The 22,529-nt window shown below is 46.5% G+C and overlaps 1 protein-coding gene across 2 annotated transcripts in view; it reads left to right on the top strand.

Moving 5' to 3' along the window:
• Positions 1 to 12,504, top strand: part of SHISAL1 (shisa like 1) — a 130,052-nt gene extending 117,548 nt beyond the window's left edge. For both annotated transcript variants that reach the window (XM_019739262.2, XM_074326525.1), the window contains exon 5: positions 6,529 to 12,504. In XM_019739262.2, coding sequence (XP_019594821.2) covers position 6,529 — 1 coding nt within the window. In that variant the 3' untranslated portion in view covers positions 6,530 to 12,504. The remainder of the gene's footprint in view (positions 1 to 6,528) is intronic.
• Positions 12,505 to 22,529: the final 10,025 nt, after the last annotated feature.

The raw sequence follows: 22,529 nt of genomic DNA, 5'->3' as shown, positions 1-22,529 counted from the left end.
AAGAGGCCAGTGCGGCTGAAGAGTGCCAAGGGGGCATGAGAGGAGATCACGTCAGAAAGGTACCAGGGGGGCAGCGTGGGGAGTCAGCAGCGCCTTTGTGATGGGAAGTCATTAGAGGGTTTCAAGCTGAAGAGATTGCATATATACATGTATATTTATATGATTCTGGCTTCTGTGTTGAGAATGCACGCTAGGGAGGTGTGGCAGAGAAGTCAATTAAGAGGACTGAAACACCCCAGGCGAGAGAGGAGGGTAGTTTGGACCATGGTAGTGATGGTGGAAATGGCGAGAAGTGGCTAGACTTTATATCTGTCTTGAGCAGATGAGATTGGCTGATGGCTTGGACTTGGGTGTAAGAGAAAAGGTGTCGAGAACAGTGCCAAGTCTTTTGACCTGAGCTACTGGAAGGATGGACCTGCCCTCAGCCGAGATGCAGGGGCCCAAGGAACAGTGGCTTTAGAGGGAAGGCCAGGAGTTCAGTTTTGGATGTGTTAAGAACAGGAAGCCTGTTAGACGTGCCAGTGGCATCTCCAGGAGGCTGTTGTTATTCAAGAGTAAAGTCTGGGGGAGAGGCCATCCCAATGAGTGAGTTCCAGGATGGAAATCAGAGAATGGGGGGGTCTCTGCGGGTGGCGTCCTGGGGCAGCCGACAGCCGGGCCTCCTGGAAGCTGCCTAGCGTCTCTGACATCTGCAGTGTTCTCCATCGTATCAGCGCACTGCTTTTGAACCAGTGCCCTACTGAGGGACATTTCATTGACCCTAATCTCATCTTTCACCCACATGGCTGCAATAAGTAAGCTGATCTGCATTTTGCCCTTGTGAATATGTTCCTGGGATCATCGTTAAGTGGAATTGCTGGGTCAGAGGGCGTGTGCTTCTGTGACTTTGCTACGCGTCACACCGCCTTCCACAGAAGTGACCCCGATGTGGGTTCTGCCAGGAGTGAAGCAGAGGCTTCTCCCTCACAAACCAGCAAATACACGGGGCACAACTTTTTTGGTCTTTGCCGACGTGATGAGTGAAAGCACGTGGAAGGTTCCTTTTGTCTGTGCCTTGGAATACTTTTTCATTATGGCTTTGATTTGTGTCTCTCTAAGTGTAGACTTTGAATTTGCAATTTATTGGTTTTTCTCGTTCTTCTTGGGAATTACTCTGTGTTGATTCTCTCTTCCTGGATCCTTTGGGTAATTTCTCTTTTCCTGGAAATCCACCTATTTCCTCAAGGTTTTCTGATATAGGTGGACAGAGTTGGGTGGTAGGCTCTTTTGTTCGTCTCTGGTTACTTGTCTGTTCCCCTCATCTTCACTGAGCACCTGCTCTATGCACCATTATTGGTCCTGGGGACATATGGGTGGGGCCAAACCAATGAAAAGCCCTATTTCTTATGGAGCCTACAGACAATTTAAAAAATACATACCGGAACGTAAACTATATGGACAGGTAGATGGTGCTAAGTGCCAGGGAGAAAAACAACCTGAGAGCAACAGAGTCTAAGGTGGAGTGCAGTTTAGGATAGGGTGGTCAGAGAGGGTCTCCTAATGGGTGACTCGAAGGAGATAAGGGAATAAGCAGTGTGTTTATCCAGGAGAGGAGACAGGAGCCTGCTGGTGCAGGTCGTGTGTTAGCCTGGCTTCTCCAGAGAACCAGAATCAATAAGACATAAACATAGGAACAGATTTACTATAAGGAATGGACTCCTGCAGTTATGGAGGCTGAGAAATGCCAAGGTCTGCAGCCGGCAAGGGGGAGACCCAGGAGAGCTGCTGGTGTAAGTTCTGGTGCGAGTCCAAGTGTGAAGGTAGGAGAGGACCGATGTCCCAGCTCAGAGACAGGCGGGCAGAGAGGGACTTCTGCCTTCTTCTGCCTGCCTGCTCTGTTCTATTCGCCCTCAGTAGACTGGAGGACGCCACTCACGTCTGGGAGGGCCATCTGCCTGATTCAGTCTAGCGATTCCAATATGAATCTCATGCAGAAACACCCTCCCAGACACACCCAGAAATAATGTTTAGCCAAACATCTGGGCCTTCGTGGCCCAGTCAAATCGACACGTAAAAGGAGCCACCCCTGTTGGAGTGGAGTGAACCAAAGGGAGAAGATAAGGGATTTGATCAGAGAGGATGCAGGGGAAGGTTTCGGCTTCTACTCTGAGTGAGTTGGGAGCCATTGAGGGTTTTGAGCGGAGGACTGACATGATCTGATGCAGATTTTCACAGGATTCCTCTGGCTGCCGTGTGGACAATAGACGGAAGGGGTTGACCAGTGGGGAGGCCACTGAGAGGATCCTGCTGGCTTGGACCAGTCGGAGCAAAGGAGGCCGCAGGAATTCCAAGGAAGGAAGGAAGGAAGGAAGGAAGGGACAATGGGATTTGCTAATGGATTGGATGTGGGGTGTGAGAGAAAGAGGGGGACCAGAGACGCCCTGGGACTCCCATGTGAGCAACTGGAAAGATGGAGTTGTATTTGCTGAGATCAGGAAAATCGTGGGAAAAGTTAGTTTGGGGGGCCAATCTGGATTTCAGTTCAGGGCATATTAAGTTTGAGATGTCTATTAAATATCCAGTTGGTGATGTCAGGTAGACCGTTTAGAGATTTGAGTTCAGGTGAGAGATGGAGGCTGGAGAGTCCTCAGCCTGCAGGGTGTTTAAGTCCTTAGGGGGAGATGAGATCTGCAGGAGTGAGTAGGGATGGAGAGGAGAAAAGGATGCTGGGAAGGTGGGGAGGGGCCTGCAGAGAAGCCTGAGAATGAGGAGAACCAGGAGAGAAGCTGGAGTATCCTGGAAACACGAGGAGTGAACATCTGTGTCAATGCTGCCAAGAGGGCAAGCAAAAGGAGGACCAAGAAGTGACCACTAGATGCAGCAACGTGGAGGTCTGTGGTGACCTTGACAAGGGCAAATTCTGCAAAATAGTTGGGACAAAAGCCTGCCTGGAGAGGTTAAGGGACAGTGGAGAAGTGGAATAGCTGAGCATAAGTGCAGATAACTTCCAAGTTGTCACTTCCTCCTTCTACTTTACTAGATTCACCAACAGTTTCATTGTTTTTCAAAAAGAACCAAAAATTGAGTTTATATATTCATTCCTTCCTTTTACTGTTTTTAATTTCATTTCAGTCTTAATTTATCACTTTCTGATACCTTCCTTGGGTTTATTTTGCCTTTCTTTTCTAATTTTTTGAGTTGGATGATTAATTCATGTTTTCTTGTTTATTAATATCAATATTTAAAGCTATAATTTTTCCTCTGAGCATTGCTTTGGCTGCATCCCACAAATTCTGAGCTGTAATGTTTTTATTTTTATTATTGTCAAGTTGTCCTGTAATTTTTATTTTTGGCTCTCTCTTTGACGTGAGTTATTTTAAAGAATTTTAAAACTTTTTAGTGGCAGAATTTGTTTTGTTTTGTGGTTTTGTTAATATCGGTAATAGTTTCAAACTCTAGTATATTGAGATTAGAGAATGTTGTCTTATCTCTACTTTTTGGAATTTACTTTCTTTGTAGCCTGGCAATCATTTTGTGTGTGTGCATTTTCAACAGTATTTAAACAGAAGGTAGATTCTGCTAATACACACACACAACACACACACACACACACACACACACAGTTATTAATTAGATTATTTACAAAAGAGATGAATTAGAAGGCACTAATACTAGTATACACTCACACTCTTTTTTTCTTTCTACTTTTCCAGCAGTTCTTGCTCAATGAATGTTGACACCATGTTATTTGGTGCAAAACACACATTACTTTTAGATCCTCAAGGTGACTCTTATCTTTGATTCCCACACAGTGTCCTTCTTTTTCTCATTAAATATTTCTTGCCTTAATTTCAGCTTTATCTAATAATCAGGTCAAAACCCCTGGTTTCTCTTGGTTTGCATTTGTTTGATATGTTTCTGCTCATCCTTTTTTTTTTTTTTTAATTTGGTAAAACATATAACATAAAATTTACCATTTTAACCATTTTTAAGTGTACAGCTCAGTGGCATAAATACGTTCATATTGTTATGTGGCCATCACTAGAATTTTTTCATCATCTGTCTGTTCTTTCATATTAAACCTTTCTGAATCATCCTACCTTCGGCAGATTTCATCTGTAATACAGTCTGAGAGTCATTTTCTTTTTTTCGCAAGTGTATATGGCTCATTAACATTTACTGATATGGCAGATATATTTGGTCTCAGTTCTGTCATCATAGTTTATTATATGCTTTCTGCTTTTATAGGTTTTGTGGGGGTTGTCAATTTTCACCATATGGTCTCTGTTTTCTTTGTTTTATTTTTTTGTGTATATTCTACTGACATTTTGGAAAGCTGTGTTTTTGATCCCATGGTTATCTTCATAATTATACTGTTATATGATACCCTTAATCCTCTTTTTATTTGGACAATGTTTATTTTCTCCCTGGTATGAATGATTCCCTTCCCTTCTCTACCTCCCATTAAATGATTTTAGTTGATTCTATCATATGTTATATTATTTTTCTATTTACCTTTGTGTCTCTAATTTTACTTACACCTCTAAGTGATTCTGTAGCTCTGCAACTATAAATGCATAAGATATAGTTTATATATATTACCTCCCTCCTTCTCACCTCTACCTCTCCTGTTATTTATATCTGTTCTCTATTTTCTCTTTCATTCTTTTCTATAATACTCACAATCTTTAGATTTGTTTCAGACATAGTCCTACAGTTAAATAGATTCTCACTGCCAGTGCTCTGCCCAGAGTTACTTCATCTACACTTGGGTATCCTAAGTGTGTCCTCCAGCAATTTATATAAGAAGGGCTCATGGGAGATATAATTAAAAGAAAATACGAGTATGCAAAAAGTTTTTCTGTTGACTTTATACTTAAAACATGGTTCATCTGGGCTTTAATTTCTTGGTTCATTCATTCGTTAAACAAATATTTATTAAACCCCTACTATATGCCAGTTACTATTCTAGACCCCGACAACACAAAAATGAACACAACACACAAACACCTTGGCCTTCTTGCAGCTTACTTTCTAGTTTGGGGAGACAAACAATAACCTGGACCAATAAGTACAATATGAGATGTGCTAGATAGAGAGACATGCTGTGGAGAAAGATAAGGCAGGTGGTGGGGAACTATGACCTAGTTTTTTGTCTGTGAAGCACAGGAGAAGGCTCCATGGACTCTCTCATCCTCAGACGCCATGCACACGTTCCCAGTGATGCAGAATGGGGGCTGGGCTCCGCCCCTGGGAGTATTACTCACTCCAGAAAGATGGGCTGTGCTGCTTTGTCAGATTCCCCTCCCTCAAATTCTCCGCAGCCCCTGCTAACATACTCTAGAGCTTGGTCGAAGGTGTTTCATCAGTTAAAGAGCTATAATCAGATGCAAGTAGCAGAAACCCAGACACACTAGTTTGGAGGTGGACAGTCGGAGACTACCAGAACCAAGTTTCTCTCTGCTTTCCATTCCACCTGCACTAGTGGGGTGCTTCATTCTTGTGCTCTTACTAGGTTCATATCCCCTTCCAAGGAGATTTCCATTTACACGTCATTGGCCAGATGGGGTCATGTGATCACCCCTGTCTTCAAGGGAGTCTGCGAAAGTGAGTATTTGTGACTGGGCAATTGTCCTATAAATGGATATAAGACAGGGAATTCACAATGCCTGCCACAGATGGAGTTTGTGTTTCTCTTCCTTCCTGTCCTTGTTTGGAGGTGATTTGAGAGAAGAAAGGGCTAAGGCAACTTGACTCTGCCTATCAAAGGTGTAAGTGCCCCATGCGTCAGTGTTCACACTCCTGATCCTGCCCTATTGGTCTCCTGGCCTGTCCCTGTGCCAGCAGTGCCCTGGTTTCCTCTCCATGGCTTTGTACGACATGGTCATGTCCGGTGGTGTGACTCCAAGATTCATAATGGTTTTTATTATAATTATGAATGGTATCTGTATCCATTCTTAATATTTTTTAGTTTGTTGTAGCCAGGGTGACCATATGGTTTATCATCAGAATCAGAATGCCTTTGAGCATGAAAGGGGAACAATATTAAAAATTATGTCAGAACAACAGTTGTTAACTGGGACCGTCCCAAGGCAAGACAGGTAATCAATCACGTTGGTAACTGTTGAGGTAAATGAACACTGTTGGTTTTCTAAGTTGATCTGATGTCTCACAGATTGAAAATTGTATCTTTATATCTGCATCTCTGTTCTAATAATTAGCCTATTGATTCTCGTGGATTCTCTATGTATTTCACCTGCAAATAATTGTAATTTGGGCCTTTCTATTCCATGCCTGACACAGTACATTTTCTTGTCTTATTGCATGGGGCACGGGGCTAGTACTATATGGAACTGTTGTGTCAACAGGTTTGCTTGTCTTGCTTCCAGTCTTAAAGTCAAACAGTTCTCAATATCCAGAAGACAAAGACAAGTCATGGGCTCAGAGAAAAACTGGCTTCTCCTGGTACTGAGGCCCGAGAGAAATGTCCCCAGTGTGTCCCCATGGAGGAGACACCATGTGATATTTTGTTTCCTTCTGCTTCCCCAGAAAACCCTTTTGCCTCAGGATGGGGGAGGTGAGGCCCGAAGCACGCGGTGCAGCCTCCAAGAAGAACAACTTCACAGAGACGCCAGGGAGAGCCGAGGCGGCTGCGGTGGTGGCAGAGGAGGAAATGCCACCTGTGCCCAAAACCCCCTTCTGAGACTTCTAAGATTCGGAGCAAACTCAGGGGCCGGGGCCCAGGGGTGCAGGGGAGGGGATTCTCAGCCACCCGTCCGCAAGCAATAGTCCCATTTTGGGCTGGTGGCTTCTGAGAGGTGACATGATTGTGAACTCGAGATGACAAACAGAAAGCTGCTCTGGCCGATTCAAGCTGGAAGGAGTCAGGCCTCTGCGTCGTGTCCGTTCCCTTTTCTCTGTTTCCTCCAGTAGTGGCCTGTGGGCCTCTCCATGTCAGAGTATTGAATGTGAGTGAGTGTGTGTGTGTGTGTGTGTGTGTGTGTGTGTGTGTGTGTGTGATTTGGGTGTTCTTTTGTTTGTTTGGTTTTTATTGAGTTCCCCCAAGGTGCCTGATGGGCACATGTCACGTTGTGGTGGGGGTTCCTCGTCAGCATCCTGGGTTCAGCTCTTTGCTACAGCTGGCAGCTGTGAACCAGATGGAGTTGGTGAGCCTGGGGCCCAGCCCTGCTGTGTTTCTGGGGGCGCTGGGGATTTGAAAATGCCAGGAAGGGTTTGTTCTTATGGATGTCATTCCCATAGCAACAGTAATGGTAAGGGCGGTGCCGTGGGTCATCCACGGGGCGGGCACTTGTTTGGGTGCCTTTGTGCACATCCTCTCTCGCCACCTGGGTGGGGATGTGATGAACCCCCTGCAGAAACAGCTCAGAGTGGGGATAGTGCCGGGTCACACGGTGAGGAGGACACTAGCCCCTCGGTTGACCTCAGGGGGTAGGAGCCCAAAGTTTAAGCTCCCAGCAGAGTCCCGAAGCATCTCCCAGTCACTTTCTGGTGGACGGGCCATTCCCTCCTGGTTCTCTACCGTCATTTGCCTGGACCCTGATTCGCGCAGCACATTCTGCTTCGGCACCTGCTGTGTGCCTGGCCCTGTGCCAGGCCGTGTAAGGATGGGACATGAGTCAGGGAGTCCTTGGCCCTGGCCCAGGGGAGGCACCATCTGGTGGGAGAGACAGACACACAGATCTCTGCCAGGCAGGGTGATAAGCAGTATGGAAACCTAGAGGGGAAGGTTCCAGAAGCCCTTCCACTTTAAGGTGGGACTTCCACACAAACTCGGATGCCTGCAATTTCATCCACAAAACTCACCGTGGCCACTGCCCACCCCACTGCCCTGGGACACACAAGGAAGGGCGTTGCCCAGGGATGTGATCACATCAGTCTCGAGGGCCACACTGCCAGTGTAGACACACTTACTCCACCAGTGTCACTCATACCAAAACCTACCCCCAACTCTTAACTCTGTGGGCCCTGCTCAATAAGTGTGTGTCCCCTCTGATCACGTATCCGCACTTTGCCACAACAATGTTCTCACACCCAGACTCCATCAGACACAGCAGTGAGCTGGCAGGCCCCTGCTCACCGCTCATGGTACCGGTTTTCTAGCTGGGGAGAGAGGACAGGGAGGGAGCAAATAAGTAGAGAATAAGGAAGGTAGAAATAGTGGTGAGCGCTCTGCTGAGAATTCAGTCACAATGAGTGCAGGTCGTGTTGAGCTTGGGCCATCTGGTTAAGACCAGGTCTGAATGGTAAGAGCCAGCCAGGGGAAGAGGGAAAGAGCATTCCAGGCAGAGGGAACAGCTAGTGCAAAGGCCCTGAGGCAGCCACAGGTTCAGTGGTTGCAGGGACTCGGAAGAAATCCAAGGTGCCTGGGACCCAGAGGGAGGCGGAAGGGGATGAGGGTGAGAGAGCCCAGACTCTGTGGCTCATTGTGTGTCAGCATAAGGCTGCACAGAACAAACCCCTGTCCTTTGATAAAGCAGAAAGAGCTTTCCAGGGTATAAAGTGTTTTCCACACAGATGGTTCTTCATCCTCTCAACAGCCCCACAAAGAAGGGACTCTCCCCATCTCATGGACTAGGAAACTGAGGCTCAGATGGGTCCAGTGGCTTGCCCAAGGTCACACAGCAGGCTGTGGAAGACCCAGGCCCATAGCTTCAGTCCCACGTTCTCCAGACAGTGGTGCCAAGGCCCAGGCAGACAGCTTGGTAGAGGCAAAGCAGGAGAACTTTTGCTTGGGGTCTTGATTAGGGATGAACCTGGCTTCCTTGCCCTGAGATGCGAGTCATGCCCGGACATGTGCCAGGCTTTATCCATGCAGAGAATTGACTGCCATGGAAGGTGCCCAGCAGCCGCTTAGCCCAACTGGATCAGCCCACACCTGCATCCCATGTGAGGAGTCTCAGGATCAGGGCAACCTAACTGTGGGTGGTTGAGGAGAGGTGGGCACAAGACCCAGATCCTGACATCCACTCTGCATTAAGAGCAGTGTGACCTCAGGTGAGTCCCGTGTCCTCTCTGCCCTCAGTTTCCCCATCTGTAAGAGGAAGGAGTCAGACCAGGCATTTAGGGGATTGCATGTCTGCCTTCCTGTGGTTATGGGTGACGCTCATGCAGCTGCTCACACAGAGATGCTTCCTTTGCCATAAAGGAGCTGGTGGCCTTGTCTCCCTGCCCCGGAGACCTGGAGACAATGGTCATTGTCACATATACCAGCTAGGGCTAGGATTCACCTGATCCGTAGCCCTGAGATTTACAACTTGCAGGTTGCTGCTCCTGGCCCCAGCAGAGGTCTTTTTAGGAGCGACCAATAGATAATTCTCTTGGGGGTTTATTGTCTCAGCTGGGCTTGGGATGGAACTATAGCTCAACAGACATCACAGATGCAAGCAGTACCAGGGCAGCCATTGGTGCAGAGAACGCAGCACTGCTCCTTTCCAGCTGGGTGGCCTTAGGTAAATCGCTTTCCCTCTCTGAGCTTCAGTTTTTCACCTGTCAAGTGTGTAGTGTGGGGACTCGGGGGAGGTAACGACATTCACAGCCTCATGGAGTGGTGGAAGGGGTGAGAACACTGACCGTGGTGGTGAGTGGCCCTTAGAAGGCAGGTGTGTATAATTCAGTCGCTGCCCACATCAAGGGCTCCCCCAAACCCCACGGGACCCTGGGCCATCCCATCCGCATCCTACTGTGGCAGGTGGACGTGCCAATAGGAGTGTCCCTGAGAATAAGATGCAGGGTAGTAACAAGTTCAAGTAGAGATATATAGTGTTAGTGTTTTTTAGTGACTCCCAAACGTGAGTTTTTAAGCTGCCTCCGTTTACTTTTTACTGTGTGCTTCTGGCTATCACCACGTAATTTGTAAAAATAACAATAAAAATATACAAAACAGAAAAGCAAGAAGAAGAGAAAGAAGATGGCACCAAGGAATCGGTATTCGACGCTGGCCTGTGTCACTCACTCCGTTTTTGTAGGACTTTTTTTCCCACTGGGAACTGTGTGTTATTAACGAGCAGTTTTATGCTTTCCATCTCGTCCGAGGATGGTATAATCATGGTGTGTTTTGGAATCTCTACTCAGAACCCATAGCTGGTAGCACCCAAGGCCTCTCGCCCTCACCTTAACCTCTGAAATCGCCCTGGAACTTGAGGAGTAAGCAGCCTGCTCATGCAGACGTGCCTGGAGCCGCCGGCTGCCAGGCGAACATTTGACACTGACCAATATGAAACAGGCCTTAATTGAAAACACGCACACATGCACACATATGCACACACATGCACACACGCGATTCTGCAGGTAGATCCAGTCTCTGTTGTTTTAGAAAAACAGCAGGTAGGCGGCTAGCTAGGGTGGGTGGCATTTCCTGTCATTATTGGAAAACCTCTTCAGGCAAATTTGGGCCCCAAGACTGGAAAGGACTGAGGGGTGTCAGGGAAAGCACGGCCAGGAGTGGGGATAACAGACTTCTGCCGAGAGACGCTTCCCAGCTCACGGTCAAATCCAAAGCTCTCCTTAGGTTATTTCAGTTACAACGAGACTGTGCTGGTGGCCATGCCCAGTGCTGTTCCCCACATACCAGCAGACCCTGGAGACCCCTGCCCATGCCAGGAAGGGATCGGCCTCCTCCAGCCCACTGCCCCTGCCCACGCCCCGTTCCGTGGCCCAGCTGACACCCCATTCATCATGTCTACAAGAGGTTGTGCCGGAAAAAAAAGTTTCCCAGGGTCACTTTTAAAAAATTGTTATTGGTTTATTTTAATTTTTGTCAGCTTAACTAATTGGCCCCCACCAACAGGAAGAGTCATGCCATAGTTGGCCTTCAGAGTGAGTTTGCAGAGGTCTCAATAATCCAAATTGACATAGCAGCCCTGACTGGTTATTGGGGGCATTTCTTGTCAATGTTGGGGGCCAGCCACATCATCGCAGACACGTCTATGTGGGGCCCCCCTCACCTGCTATGCAAATCGGGTTGGAATGGTAGAGGCGACTCTCGGGAATTCTTGATCTTACTGCTCACCTGGTGAGCATCAGATGCTGTCAGCCTGGTCCTCACAGACCATTTGAAAGGCCAGAGGGGCAGCCAACCACCCAACGAGTGGGTGATACCATTGTCACTGCCATCTGCAGCCCTGGAACACATCACCAGGCTGGGGTGATGCCCTGTGCCCTCCTGCACACCTACTAACGTCACACAAGGCTCCCAGCCCCTCCTTGTAGCACAAGGAGCACACCAGATGGTAGTTCAGTGAACGTATGCCACTTTGGAGGTCAAGGCCAGAAAAGTCCAGTGATGAAGCTGGGCAGCCAGGTGCGTTAGCAGACCCTAGAAAATCCATTTGTTCATCCACGCATGCATTCACCTAGTCAACAAATATTTACCCAGCTCCGTACCCAGTGCCCATCTGGGAGCAATTCCGGCCGTAGACAGAGATGTCAGGAAACACCCCGTGTCCGAGGGAGAGGCTGGATTGTCTGTGAAATGACTGGTTGTGCCTAATAGGAATGCTTAGATTCACAAAGCAAGTAGGGAACACTTACCTATCCTGTCCATGAAAGTGACCTTGGAGGTGGCATCGTCTTCCCCTCCCACACCCCGGTTTCTAGTCCAAGACCCTGCCAAATAGCTGGTGCTAGAGAGATGCTTGGTGAGTGAATGGCTTTGACCATTAGTCACACTGTAACTAAAACTCCTATCTTCACGTCAAAGCCCTGACCCATTTGCCCTTGACAGACTGAAATTCGGGGCTGCTGCAGTGCCCACCTCCAAGGGGCACCATTCACAACGCTGTCACATCAGTGGCAACGGGCTCCCAGGGCACTGTTCCTATCAACTGCGCCGTGAATGGTGATTCCTGGGTTTGTGCAGTGAGGGGCCCAGTTGAATTGCCCTAAACCACCCTCCAAAATCTGCAGAATCCCATCAAAGTCAGAGGAGCCCGGGGGAGGATCACCTGTGCATGGGATGGAAAGTTCCAGATGGCACGGCCACCGTGGGCACCCAGTGTACCGACCACTGGAAGCAAACTGGTGACCCGAGAGAATCTCTTCTTGGAACCTCACCTCAGCTTCTCACGCACAGTTTCTTCCCCCGTTTTCTGTGTTAAAGCTGGTGGGATTCGTTACAGTCAAATAACCAAACAGGCAGAGGCTGGGTGATGTGCAATAACGAGTGGGGACTCCGAGGGTGAGGGGCTGTCACCCCAACAAGGCAGGAGTCTCCCAGGTCCGGTGTGTCCCCTCAGGGGCAGTGGGAGAAGGGCATGCAGCTGAAGGCGGGACAGAAACGTTCTCTCCTGTAACACCCGACTTGACGTGAGCAGGCATCGGGTCTCTCTGAGAGTTGATAACCAGGAAAACCAAAAACCAATAATATTCCTAATATTAATAATAATAATATAATGTAATAATAATGTGTTTTACACTGACTGCTGTTGCACTGCTTTTGTCTTTATATACAGTCGTTTTTATAAACATGTCCTTAGGTTTTAATAAAGGAGTGTCATGTTAACTGTTCCCTGTTTAAAACTTTGCTTTCGTGTTTCAAAACGTGCTCGCAGGGACCTACACGCATGTTGTCGGTCACTCTCTTGTCAGGGAGGGTGGAGGACAAGGGCCTAAGGTCTCAGCCGAGGAGCTGTCGAAGGCGGTGTGAGGGGCAGCTGGTCACACGAGTCCATCCTGAAGACCTCAGGGTGTCCAGGGCCAACTGCAGATCAAGAGGCCAGATGGGTGCCACTTCCCAAGGCACAGAAAGGAGACAGAGCCACGAGGGGGAACTGGCGGCGCTGGGGGGAGCTGGGAGCAGGCGGGCAAGGCCCAGACAATTACACATGATGTCACCCTCAGTGTCCCTTGCTACTTTTTTATCTGGTGTGATCCTCCTGCCTGAGGCTGATGCTGTGTGAGCCTATTTCAATACCTGGCTCAGAAGATAGGACCAGTGACTAAGCATCGAGTCCAGCCAGTGGGTTCATGGAGAATGACCTGACCCTCTGCACTCGGGGAGGGACACACACTTATTGGGCAAATAGGAGTTTTGTGCCGCCAATAACTGCTGCCCACAGGGGCCACTTTGGACCTGCTTTCTGCCCAGGTCTCAACCCTATTTATAAGGTGGCAGCAGTATTGCTCCAAAAGCACAGAGTCCGGGTCTAGTCCAGTTCAGTTCAGTTTCAAATGCTGGTCAAGGCTCTTCTCCCACCCCGATGGTCTTGAGTCCCATATGATCACCTAGTGGGCGAGGGCAGGGGGTTGACTCTCAACACACTCTCCTCCCCCAAACCCAATCAGCTTCAGGGCGAAGGCAGAGAAAAAAGACCAAAAAAGAACAGTGTGGGGGGCAAACTGAGTCTTCTTTGCCGAGCTCCAGGGGAGTCTCGTGCCCCGATCAAACCAATGTTCACACAACAACCTGCACATGGATGTCAATAGCAGCTTTCTATCCCCAAACTGGAAGCAATCCAGATGCCCTCCAACTGGTAAATGGTTAAACAAACTGCCCACATGCATACCAGGGACTCCTACTCAGCCATGAAAATGAATGAACTTTTTATTGATATGTTCAACAATCTGGTTGAAGCTCCAGAGAATTACACTGCATGGAAACAGCCAATCCCAAAAAGCTACGTACTATATGATTTCATGTATGTAACATTCTTGAAATGACACAGTTATAGAAATGGAGCACAAGTTAGTGATTTCAGGGATTAAGGAAGACATGGGTCAGGAGGCGAGTGGCTATAGCTGTAAAAGGGCCACAGGAAGGATCCTTGTGGAGATGGAAATGTTATGTATCGTGACAGTATGTGTCAACATGCTCGATGGATATTGTACCATAGCTTCTGCAAGATGTTACCATTGGGGGAAACTGGGGAAAGGGGTCTCTCTACACTACTTCTTACAACTACGTGTGAATATACAATTATCTCAAAAGGAAACGGTTTAATTTTTAAAAACAGATTAGACACAATTGAAGAAAGAATTAATGATCCTGAATATATATCAGAAGAAGAATGAAGACCCTGTAAACGAAAGGATGAAAAGCACTTAATAGTCATATGAAACAGGTAACTGACATGTAATTGTAGTTCCAGAAGGAGAAGGGAAAGAGAATGTAGAAGAAATAGTATTTGAAGAGATAAAAGGCAGAGAAATTTCTACTATTGATTATAAAGACATCAAATCACATACTCAAGAAGCCCTACATCTTAATATAACATTTCCGTCACCACAAGGATCCCTCCTGTGCCCTCCCAGAGCTACATCCACTTGCCTCCTGCACCCACCCCCTTTATAACCCCTGACAATCATTAATCTGTCCACCATGTCTATAATTGTGTCATTTCAAGAATGTTATATAAATAGAATCATGTAGTATGTAACCTTTTGGGATTGAAGTAGAGCTGCTCCAAGCAAGTAGTCCTGATTCAAGAAGCAAAAAACAGTCTTAAAAAAGAAAATCTTAAAAACAACTAGTAAAGGAGTGGCGGTGGGTGGAGTGTTGAAGAGAGATTACCTAGACAATCTCAAGACTTTACAATATAAGTAATGGAAAACGGAGGACAATAGAATATTATTTTGGATGTACTAAAAGAAAGTAACTGTCAACCTGGAATTCTACACCCAGCAAAACTATCTTTCAAGAATGAAGGCACAACTGATAGAAGTACAGGAGAAACAGACAAGACCACAATGATAGTGAGAGATTTCAACACACCACTCTATAACAGGTGGAAAATCAGATGAAAAACCAGTAAGAGTATGGTAGGCTTGAACATGATTAAGAAAACTGCCTAGTGGATATATTTAGAACAATGCTTCCAACAAATATGAAAGATTCTTTTTCAAGCAATATGGAACCTTTATGAAAAGTTACCGTATACTGGATAATTAAGCAAATCCCAGCCAACTTCAGAGAACATTAAGATAGAAATCTATGAAGAAAAGAAAAAGATAACTAGAAAATTCCCACTTGTTTGGGAAATAAGAACTATAACTATAAATAGTCTAAGGTCAAAGAAAAAAATCATAATGGAAATTAGAAATTATTTAAGCATAAAGGAAATGTACGATGCAGGTAAGTAACTTAAAGCTGAAAAGCATACATTGATAAAAAAGTTCAAAGAAGATCTAAATAAATGAAGAAACATACTGTGTTCCTGGATTGGAAGACAACATAGTTAAGATGTCAGTTCTCCCCAAATTGATATACAAATTTAACTGACTGAAAAACTAATGAATCAGCCATATTTCTTACAAATTAAAAATAGAATAGTCAAACAAACACAGACTAAAAGAAAAAGAACAATGAAGATAAATGCAAAACGAACAAAAAAAGGAAATAAACATAACACAGACTGTAAAGGCAAGTGCTAGTTCTTTGAAAATTTTTAATAAAATTGACAAATCGTTGGCAAAACTCATCAAGAAAAAAGAGAGAAGACACAATTCCCAGTATCAGGAATTAAAAAGAAGATACCACTACACATCCAGCAAAGATAAAAAAGATAAGAGACTGTTAAAAATTGTATCCAAATCAGTTGAAAATTTAAAAGAAACAGATCATTTTCTTTTTAAAAAATGCTAGTTTCTAAAGCTGATACTTGAACAATAGAAATCTGAAGAGACTTATAATTATTAAATAAATTGAATCCATAAACAAATCTTTCTCACTAAGAAAACTCCAGGCCCTGCAAATTCAACCAAGCACTTGAGGAAATAATGATCTTATATAAACTCTTCTAGAGGACAGAAAATGAATATAAAAGTACGAAATGGCCTCAATTCGTTTTATGAGGCCAGAATAACCCCGGTATCAAAACCTGACAAAGTGAGTCTCAATTATCAAGAAAGATGCAAGCATCCCAATCAAAATGTAGCAAATGGAACCCAGCATGAGCTTATCAGGTATACCCCAGAAATGTCAGGTTGGTTTAACATCGCAAAATGATAAATACAGTTCACAGCAATAGCACAGTAAAGAGAAAAACATATGATCATTTCAATACACACACACACACACACACACACACAAATTCAATACCCATTTGAAGTGAAACATGCTAGGCAAGCTAGGAATACAAGCGAACTTTCTTTAAAAGAGTTAACAGATACCCATGTAAAACTTACAGAAAACATCTTACGTGTCTTAATGCTTGAAATATTGAAAGCTTTCCTTTCAGATCAGAAACAAGCCCATAATACCTGCTATCCCCACTTCTATCCAACATTGAAAATGAGATCTTGGCAGCCCTGTAAGGCAAAGACAAGAAATGAAAGGTGTAAGGATTGAAATGGAAGAAATTAAAATGTCATCTTTCAAGATAATATGATTATAAAGGTAGAAAGTCCAAAAGTATCTAATTTGAATTCAACTGAGTGGCTAAGCATAAAAAATATGCATCTCATTCAAGCACTGTCTAACGTGGGTTGGCGAGAACCGTCTTCTGTACACCACTCATGGATCTAGGCCCCTTCATCCTGCCCACTGTCATTTCATCTTGTGGCCTCCAGAGTTGCCATGGCAAGGAAAGACAGAGTGTGAGGGAAACTCACCAACACTTTGACCTGGAAGTAACAGGGACCATGTCCGCTCACATTGCACTGGTTGGCCCTACCTCCCTGCCAGGGACCTGGACAGTGTAGTCTTCCTTTGGTCCCCAAATACTCAAGTTACTCTTTTTCCACAAGTACCGTGTTTCCCGGAAAAAAAGACTGAGTCTTATATTAATTTTTGCTCCACAAAGACGCATTAGGGCTTATGTTCAGGGGATGTCATCCTGAAAAATCACGCTAGGGCTTATTTTCCTGTTAGGTCTTATTTTCGGGAAAACACGGTAGAACAATCTCACACCTTCTCAAGAGAGATAATTTAACTCCTTGGGTCCCTGAATCCAGCTTGAAATCTCGGATCTTCGAGTGAGCGGTCTATCCAGTGCTCTCCAGTGGGTCTGTACCTGCCTCTTCTTGGCCTGGAGATTTACAAACTGAAAGAGATATGATCTTATACAGATCCAATATTCCGTGAGGGAGCAGGGGCAGGGCAACTGCAATAAACACTTCCATGTGGCAATAGGAGGAATGGAGACAGGTAGCAGTCACCGTTCCATAGCAATTCTGAAACCCTGCTGGGTCGACGTTGTGAAGGCCCCATCCCTGGGGTGACAAACGTTTCTTGATTAGACTTCTCTGGTAGGAAGTCCCTTGTTCATTGCTCTCCCTGGCCCCTGACTATGTCATTCCATCGCCCTCTTTGGCTGCATCTGAAATGGACATGAGAATATGCCATCCTTGAGGGCTGTGAAACTCTCAGCTGCTGTCTGCTTGTGGAGACTGGGAGCCCAAAGCTTGTTTTAAGTCACAAACAACCAGAGCCTTATTTTAGCGCAAGCGTTGGGTTTCTTTTATAATACAATGTCCTTAAAACACTTAATAAACTTATGATTTATTTATTTCCAGTGAGTTCCATGCTTCATACCTCCATTCAAAAGTTCTTTCTGAGATCTAGACCTCAACTTCACTTAGTTGCCTTTTTGTCTCTAGGTCTCACTCACAAGATAAACACTCTCGATGTAGAGAAACAGCCCTAGCCAAGACCAGACACCCAGTGGCTAGAGAAGAAACGATAAACATTAGGAAATATTAAAATTCATTGTTGTATGACAAAAGGTCACACAAATGGGGACAAGAGATTTAAACACAGAGAACACATACGAGTATGAGGCTTATGTTTAATTTACAGAGAGCATGTGCAAATTGACAGAAAAAAATAAACAAACCAATCTCTAGAAAAAGAAAAAAACATCAAAAGACAATTCGCAGAATGACTCTAAAGGACAATAAACATAAAAAGACTCAAACACACTGGTACCGTGTTTCCCCGAAAATAAGACCCAGCCGGACCATCAGCTCTAATGCGTCTTTTGGAGCAAAAATTAATACCGGGTCTTATATTAATTTTTGCTCCAAAAGATGCATTGGAGCTGATGGTCCGGCTAGGTCTTATTTTCGGGGAAACACGGTATGCGGGGAAGGGAGCAAAGTGTAATAATGAGATACTTTACACCTATCAAACTGGCACAAAATAAATGATAAATCTCTCATTAGCAACTGTGTGAGAAAAGAGTACTCTTATGCACTGCTGCTAGAAATGAGAATTATTATAACCTTTGTGGAAAGCAATCTGAAAGTATCTATTAAAATTGAAAAGCATAACACACTTTGACCCAGAGTGGATGGAATGGAATTCCACGTTGGGATGGAAACCAAATGATGCTTATCAACGGGGTGTCAGAGTCAGTGGGGTGCTAGTAAATGGTAAACAACCAGCTCTCTAGGAAAAAAAAATGTATGCGTACGTGTGCATACCATTTTATAAAAAACGTGTTAACAAAGGATATGTGGCAAAATTGACAAATAATCATAAAATGTGTAATACTCTTCATCTTAAATTGTACATAGTCAACTGATTCTCACAGAATGCTTATGCTGTTTTTTGCCCAAGATCAACTGCAGCCAACCCACTTGCAACCAATGAACAAGTAAGCGTAGGTCCAATATGAGCATTCATTGACAGTTTCGTTTTTGTTAAAGTGTACCATGAAAGTGAATCAAAGAAGACGTGTGGAAACGTCACTCATCCATCAGTGGCATGACTGCCCTCTTTGTTGGATTAAATAACAAGCCTGGGCGAAGAGTGCCTCAATTTTTTTGTGCTAGTCACAAAATGCTGTAGCTACAGACATGACACACTTTTAAACTGAATTTGCAGTATTAATGTTAATGTTTCTCAAGTCTACACAACCAACATACCATCAATCAAGTCCTGATTTGGCGTGTGTGCCCGCTCCGTGGTGCGTGCTCTTTCACCAAGGCCACCTTTGAACTGCCCACGTGACGGGTCTAATCGCAGACGTGGGAAGAGCTGCCAGAGACACGCTGTTATACAACATTATAGAGTACTTATTGCCCCTGTTTTTAATAGCATGTATTTAATTATAAGTTTACAGAATTTAATTTTTCACTGGCTGCATTTAATAACTGGCTCACGAAATTCCAGAAAAATTAACAACAGGCTGTCACGAGCCAGTGTGTGCTGGCCTCCAGCACGCCCCTGGGAAAGTTGACTAATGTGGAACGGCCACACTGTGGAAATTTATGCAACTATTCAAAAGAATGAATTGGAGCCCTACAGGGGATTTGGAGGGATTGCAGAATCAGAAAAGCAAAATACAGACAAGAGAGTATAGTACTGATCGCATTTTTGTAACATAACGACTCTCCCCAACGAAACCTCTATATATGTGTCTGTATATATATAATGGTCAGTGATACACGAGTGTTCAGAAGAATAAGGCAAATTGGGGACATAAGGTGGCACGTGTGGAAGGGGAAAAGGGAGCCAAGAAAAACAGGGAAACACAACAACACAAAGACTGCCAATAGAACAAACTGCGCGTATGTTAACACACTTTGTCATTCACGGGTAAGATATGCATGTACTTGTATGGCTTCAGGTCATTAAAGTACTTTTTTAAAGCAAGTCCTCGGTTGGACAGTTGCTTAGGTTATCTACGTTTGCATAACAAAGCACCTCAAAACTTTGTAGCTTAAAAGACCCACCACCATTTGCCATGACAGCTCTGTGGGTTGAGCATCTGGGTTTCCCACTCACGTGGTGGTGGCTGGGGCGCTGAGATGGCAGGAGGGTTCAGCGTGACCTTCCTCGCGCGGCTGGAGGTGGGTGCTGGTCAGATGGGGCTCTCCGGTGGGGACCTCCGTTCTCCCCGTGAGCCTCTCCACCTGGTTTGGTGGGCTGCCTCTCAGCATGGCGACTGGAGTGAGTGAGGGGTGAGCGGAGGAAGAGATGCTAGAGAGGGTACAGGAGCCAAATTATACGAGGCTTAGAGACCCCTGTAAAGACTGGCTGGTATTTCGAGTGAAAAGTGGGAGCATTTGCAAGAGTTTGAGGAGAGGTGTGTCTGCTACAGCTGAATGTTTTTTAAGGCTTATTCTGTCGGCTGTGCTGAGAGCAGACTGTAGGGGGCAAGGATGTAGTGGCCGGAACCCAGATGGGGGCGGGAGGTGGTGAGACGCGGTCAGATTCGGGATGCATTTGGGAGGCAGAACCGACGTGAATTTCTGACAGATCAGATGGGGGAGTGAGAGAAACAGAGTCACCCCGGGCGAACACAAGGCTCTTGGCCTGAGCAGCTGAATGACTGAGAGACGGGGCTGCCGGCAGCTGAGATGGGGAGGCTGGGAAGAGGTCAGGATTCAGGGGTAGATGTGCTGGGCTTGAGAACAGGTGGCTTTGACATCCAAGTAGCACTGTCACATTTCACAGCTGGAAACACAGTTGGAGGTCAAGACAGAGGTCCAGGCTGGAGGTCCACCTTGGGCATCACTGACAAATCAATGGTATTTAAAGCCACAAGCCAGGATCACTAAGGGGCAGAGTGATACAAAGAGACACAGTCCAAGGATTGAGGTTGGGGACATTCTAACGTGTCAAGGTCACAGAGACCGGAAGAATCGGCAAGGGAGTAAGGAGGGACTGGCAGAGAGTACGCCAGGGTGTTGGACGCCAGGTGAGGGGAGGGCACCCAGGAGGAGAGAGGGACCCCTCCGCAGAGTCGGATAAACCCAGTCTTTTTGAGTTCTGACAACTAAACTGAGCTGGGTCAAGAAGGCACTGCTCATTGCTTCCTGCCGGGCCAGAAAGCTGAGGGCTGGCCGACAGTGGATTTCGGGTTGGGGGCAGAGGGTCTGACTTGATTCAGAGCAGTTTCAGGGAATATGTGGGACAAAAAGCTTGCTTGGGGTGTCGGGGCAAAGTCAAGAAAGATGGGGAGGAGTTTGCTCTTCCAAGGAGCTTTGATACGAAGAGGGGAAAGGAGACGGAAGACGCTTGTATGAAGATGGGCGGTCTAGCAAGATGCATGCGTGCTGACGCTAAGAGCTGATGGTGGGGAAGGTCAGCTGAGCACATATCCTGAGCCTGGCACTGGTGGGCGGGGCCAAGCGCACAACAGGAAACAACACAGACTTGACCTGCCCCAGGTATCCTTGGCTTTGATGGGTCTTTCTAGCCAGAGGGCATTGCACCCACCCTGGCCTGGCTCTACCCTGCACACCCCCTGCCAACTCCTGGAGGAGGGTGAGCCCCTAAACTGCACAGGCTCAGCGCTCAGATGAGTCCATGCTGGAGCAGCAGGCATCCTTCAAAAAGAACAGCCTGACTGCCATCGGACGCACCACCTTCCCATTAATCGCCTCAGAAAACAACCGAGAGCAGCTGGCAAACAGTCAAGCCAAATCCCAGTGGGGGAAGCAGCAAGACTTGACATGAACGAGGATTCTGCAGCCTGAGCCCAAGAGGGAGGGCCAGACAGGCACCCGTTAGGAATGTCTATTTGTGGCTCTCCAGTCTAATTTCTGAATATGACAATGAATAAATATTGGTCTTTCCTTCTGCAGCCTTTTCCATCTGGGTGGTTCAACCAAGTAGATGCTGCCACCTCTTGTTTTCTAGAACTGGGGAGAGACGGGGGTCCAGAAAGGGAAGAGGTGTCCACCTGGCATCTCATAGAAAGATGGTAGCAGAACATTCAGGAGAGCATGGGAAGGTCAGAGCCTCTTGGAAGGGAGCTGGCGTTGCTTAGCTTGAGCTCTACCTCCTGCTTTTGTCCCTCCAATGTACTCTGACAAGAGCTCATCCAACTGCTACTTGAATACCACCAATGATGGGACGCTCACTACCGCCAAGTGGTTCATTCCATTGTTAGATGGTTCAGAATGTCAGAAAGTTCTTTCCTTTGCAAAACTTCTTTTTTGAATTCTTACATTATACTGTTCTAGACATGGGAAGCAGTGAATAAGACCTGCAGGGTCCCTGCCCTCAGTGGAGAAACAAATAGGAACCCGGACAGATAGCAAAGCGAAGGGAGGAAGGAGATTCCAGCTAGTGCCCTGACAACTAAGCTGACAACTGGGTCAGGAAAGCACTGTGCATGGGACATCAGCAAGGACGGCATTCTGGACACGCAGCATGGGGACCCGGCTGGCCTCTGAGGATGGGGGACCACCTGAGGTGGGAAGACATCTTCCATATACTCTTCCAGGAGCAGGAACTGGACTGGGCGACTGGGTATTTGGCAGCAGGCGCTGCGCCTCCTCTCCGAGCCCCGGGGGGCGGGGGCTGTCTGGGTGTGTGCTGCCCCTTCCCGGCTAGGCCTCTGTGGGTCCTGGAGGAGCCTGCGCTCTGAGCGGTGCTGGGAGGGCCGCAAGGCTCTTGAGGCCACAGCGAAGTCGGGGTGGAGGACTTACGGGGTCTCCCCCTCCCCAGAGGCCCCCCGTCCTGCCGGCCTTGGGCCTCCCAGGCTTAGTATGTTTATTGGACTCTGCTCGGCTCCTGTGGGCTCTGAGCCCAAATCCAGCTTCTCCCGCTTTGCCCTGGCTCAGCCCACATGCCTGTTCCTCTTACCTGGGGACGGCCCCACAGGGACCTAAAGAAGGCCGATCCCATCCCTCCTGGCCCT

The sequence above is a fragment of the Rhinolophus sinicus genome, linkage group LG02, assembly GCF_036562045.2.
Source record: "Rhinolophus sinicus isolate RSC01 linkage group LG02, ASM3656204v1, whole genome shotgun sequence".
Lineage (NCBI taxonomy): Eukaryota > Metazoa > Chordata > Mammalia > Chiroptera > Rhinolophidae > Rhinolophus > Rhinolophus sinicus.
The sequence above is the reverse complement of the archived record's forward strand: the minus strand, read 5'-3'. Positions and strand labels throughout refer to the sequence as shown.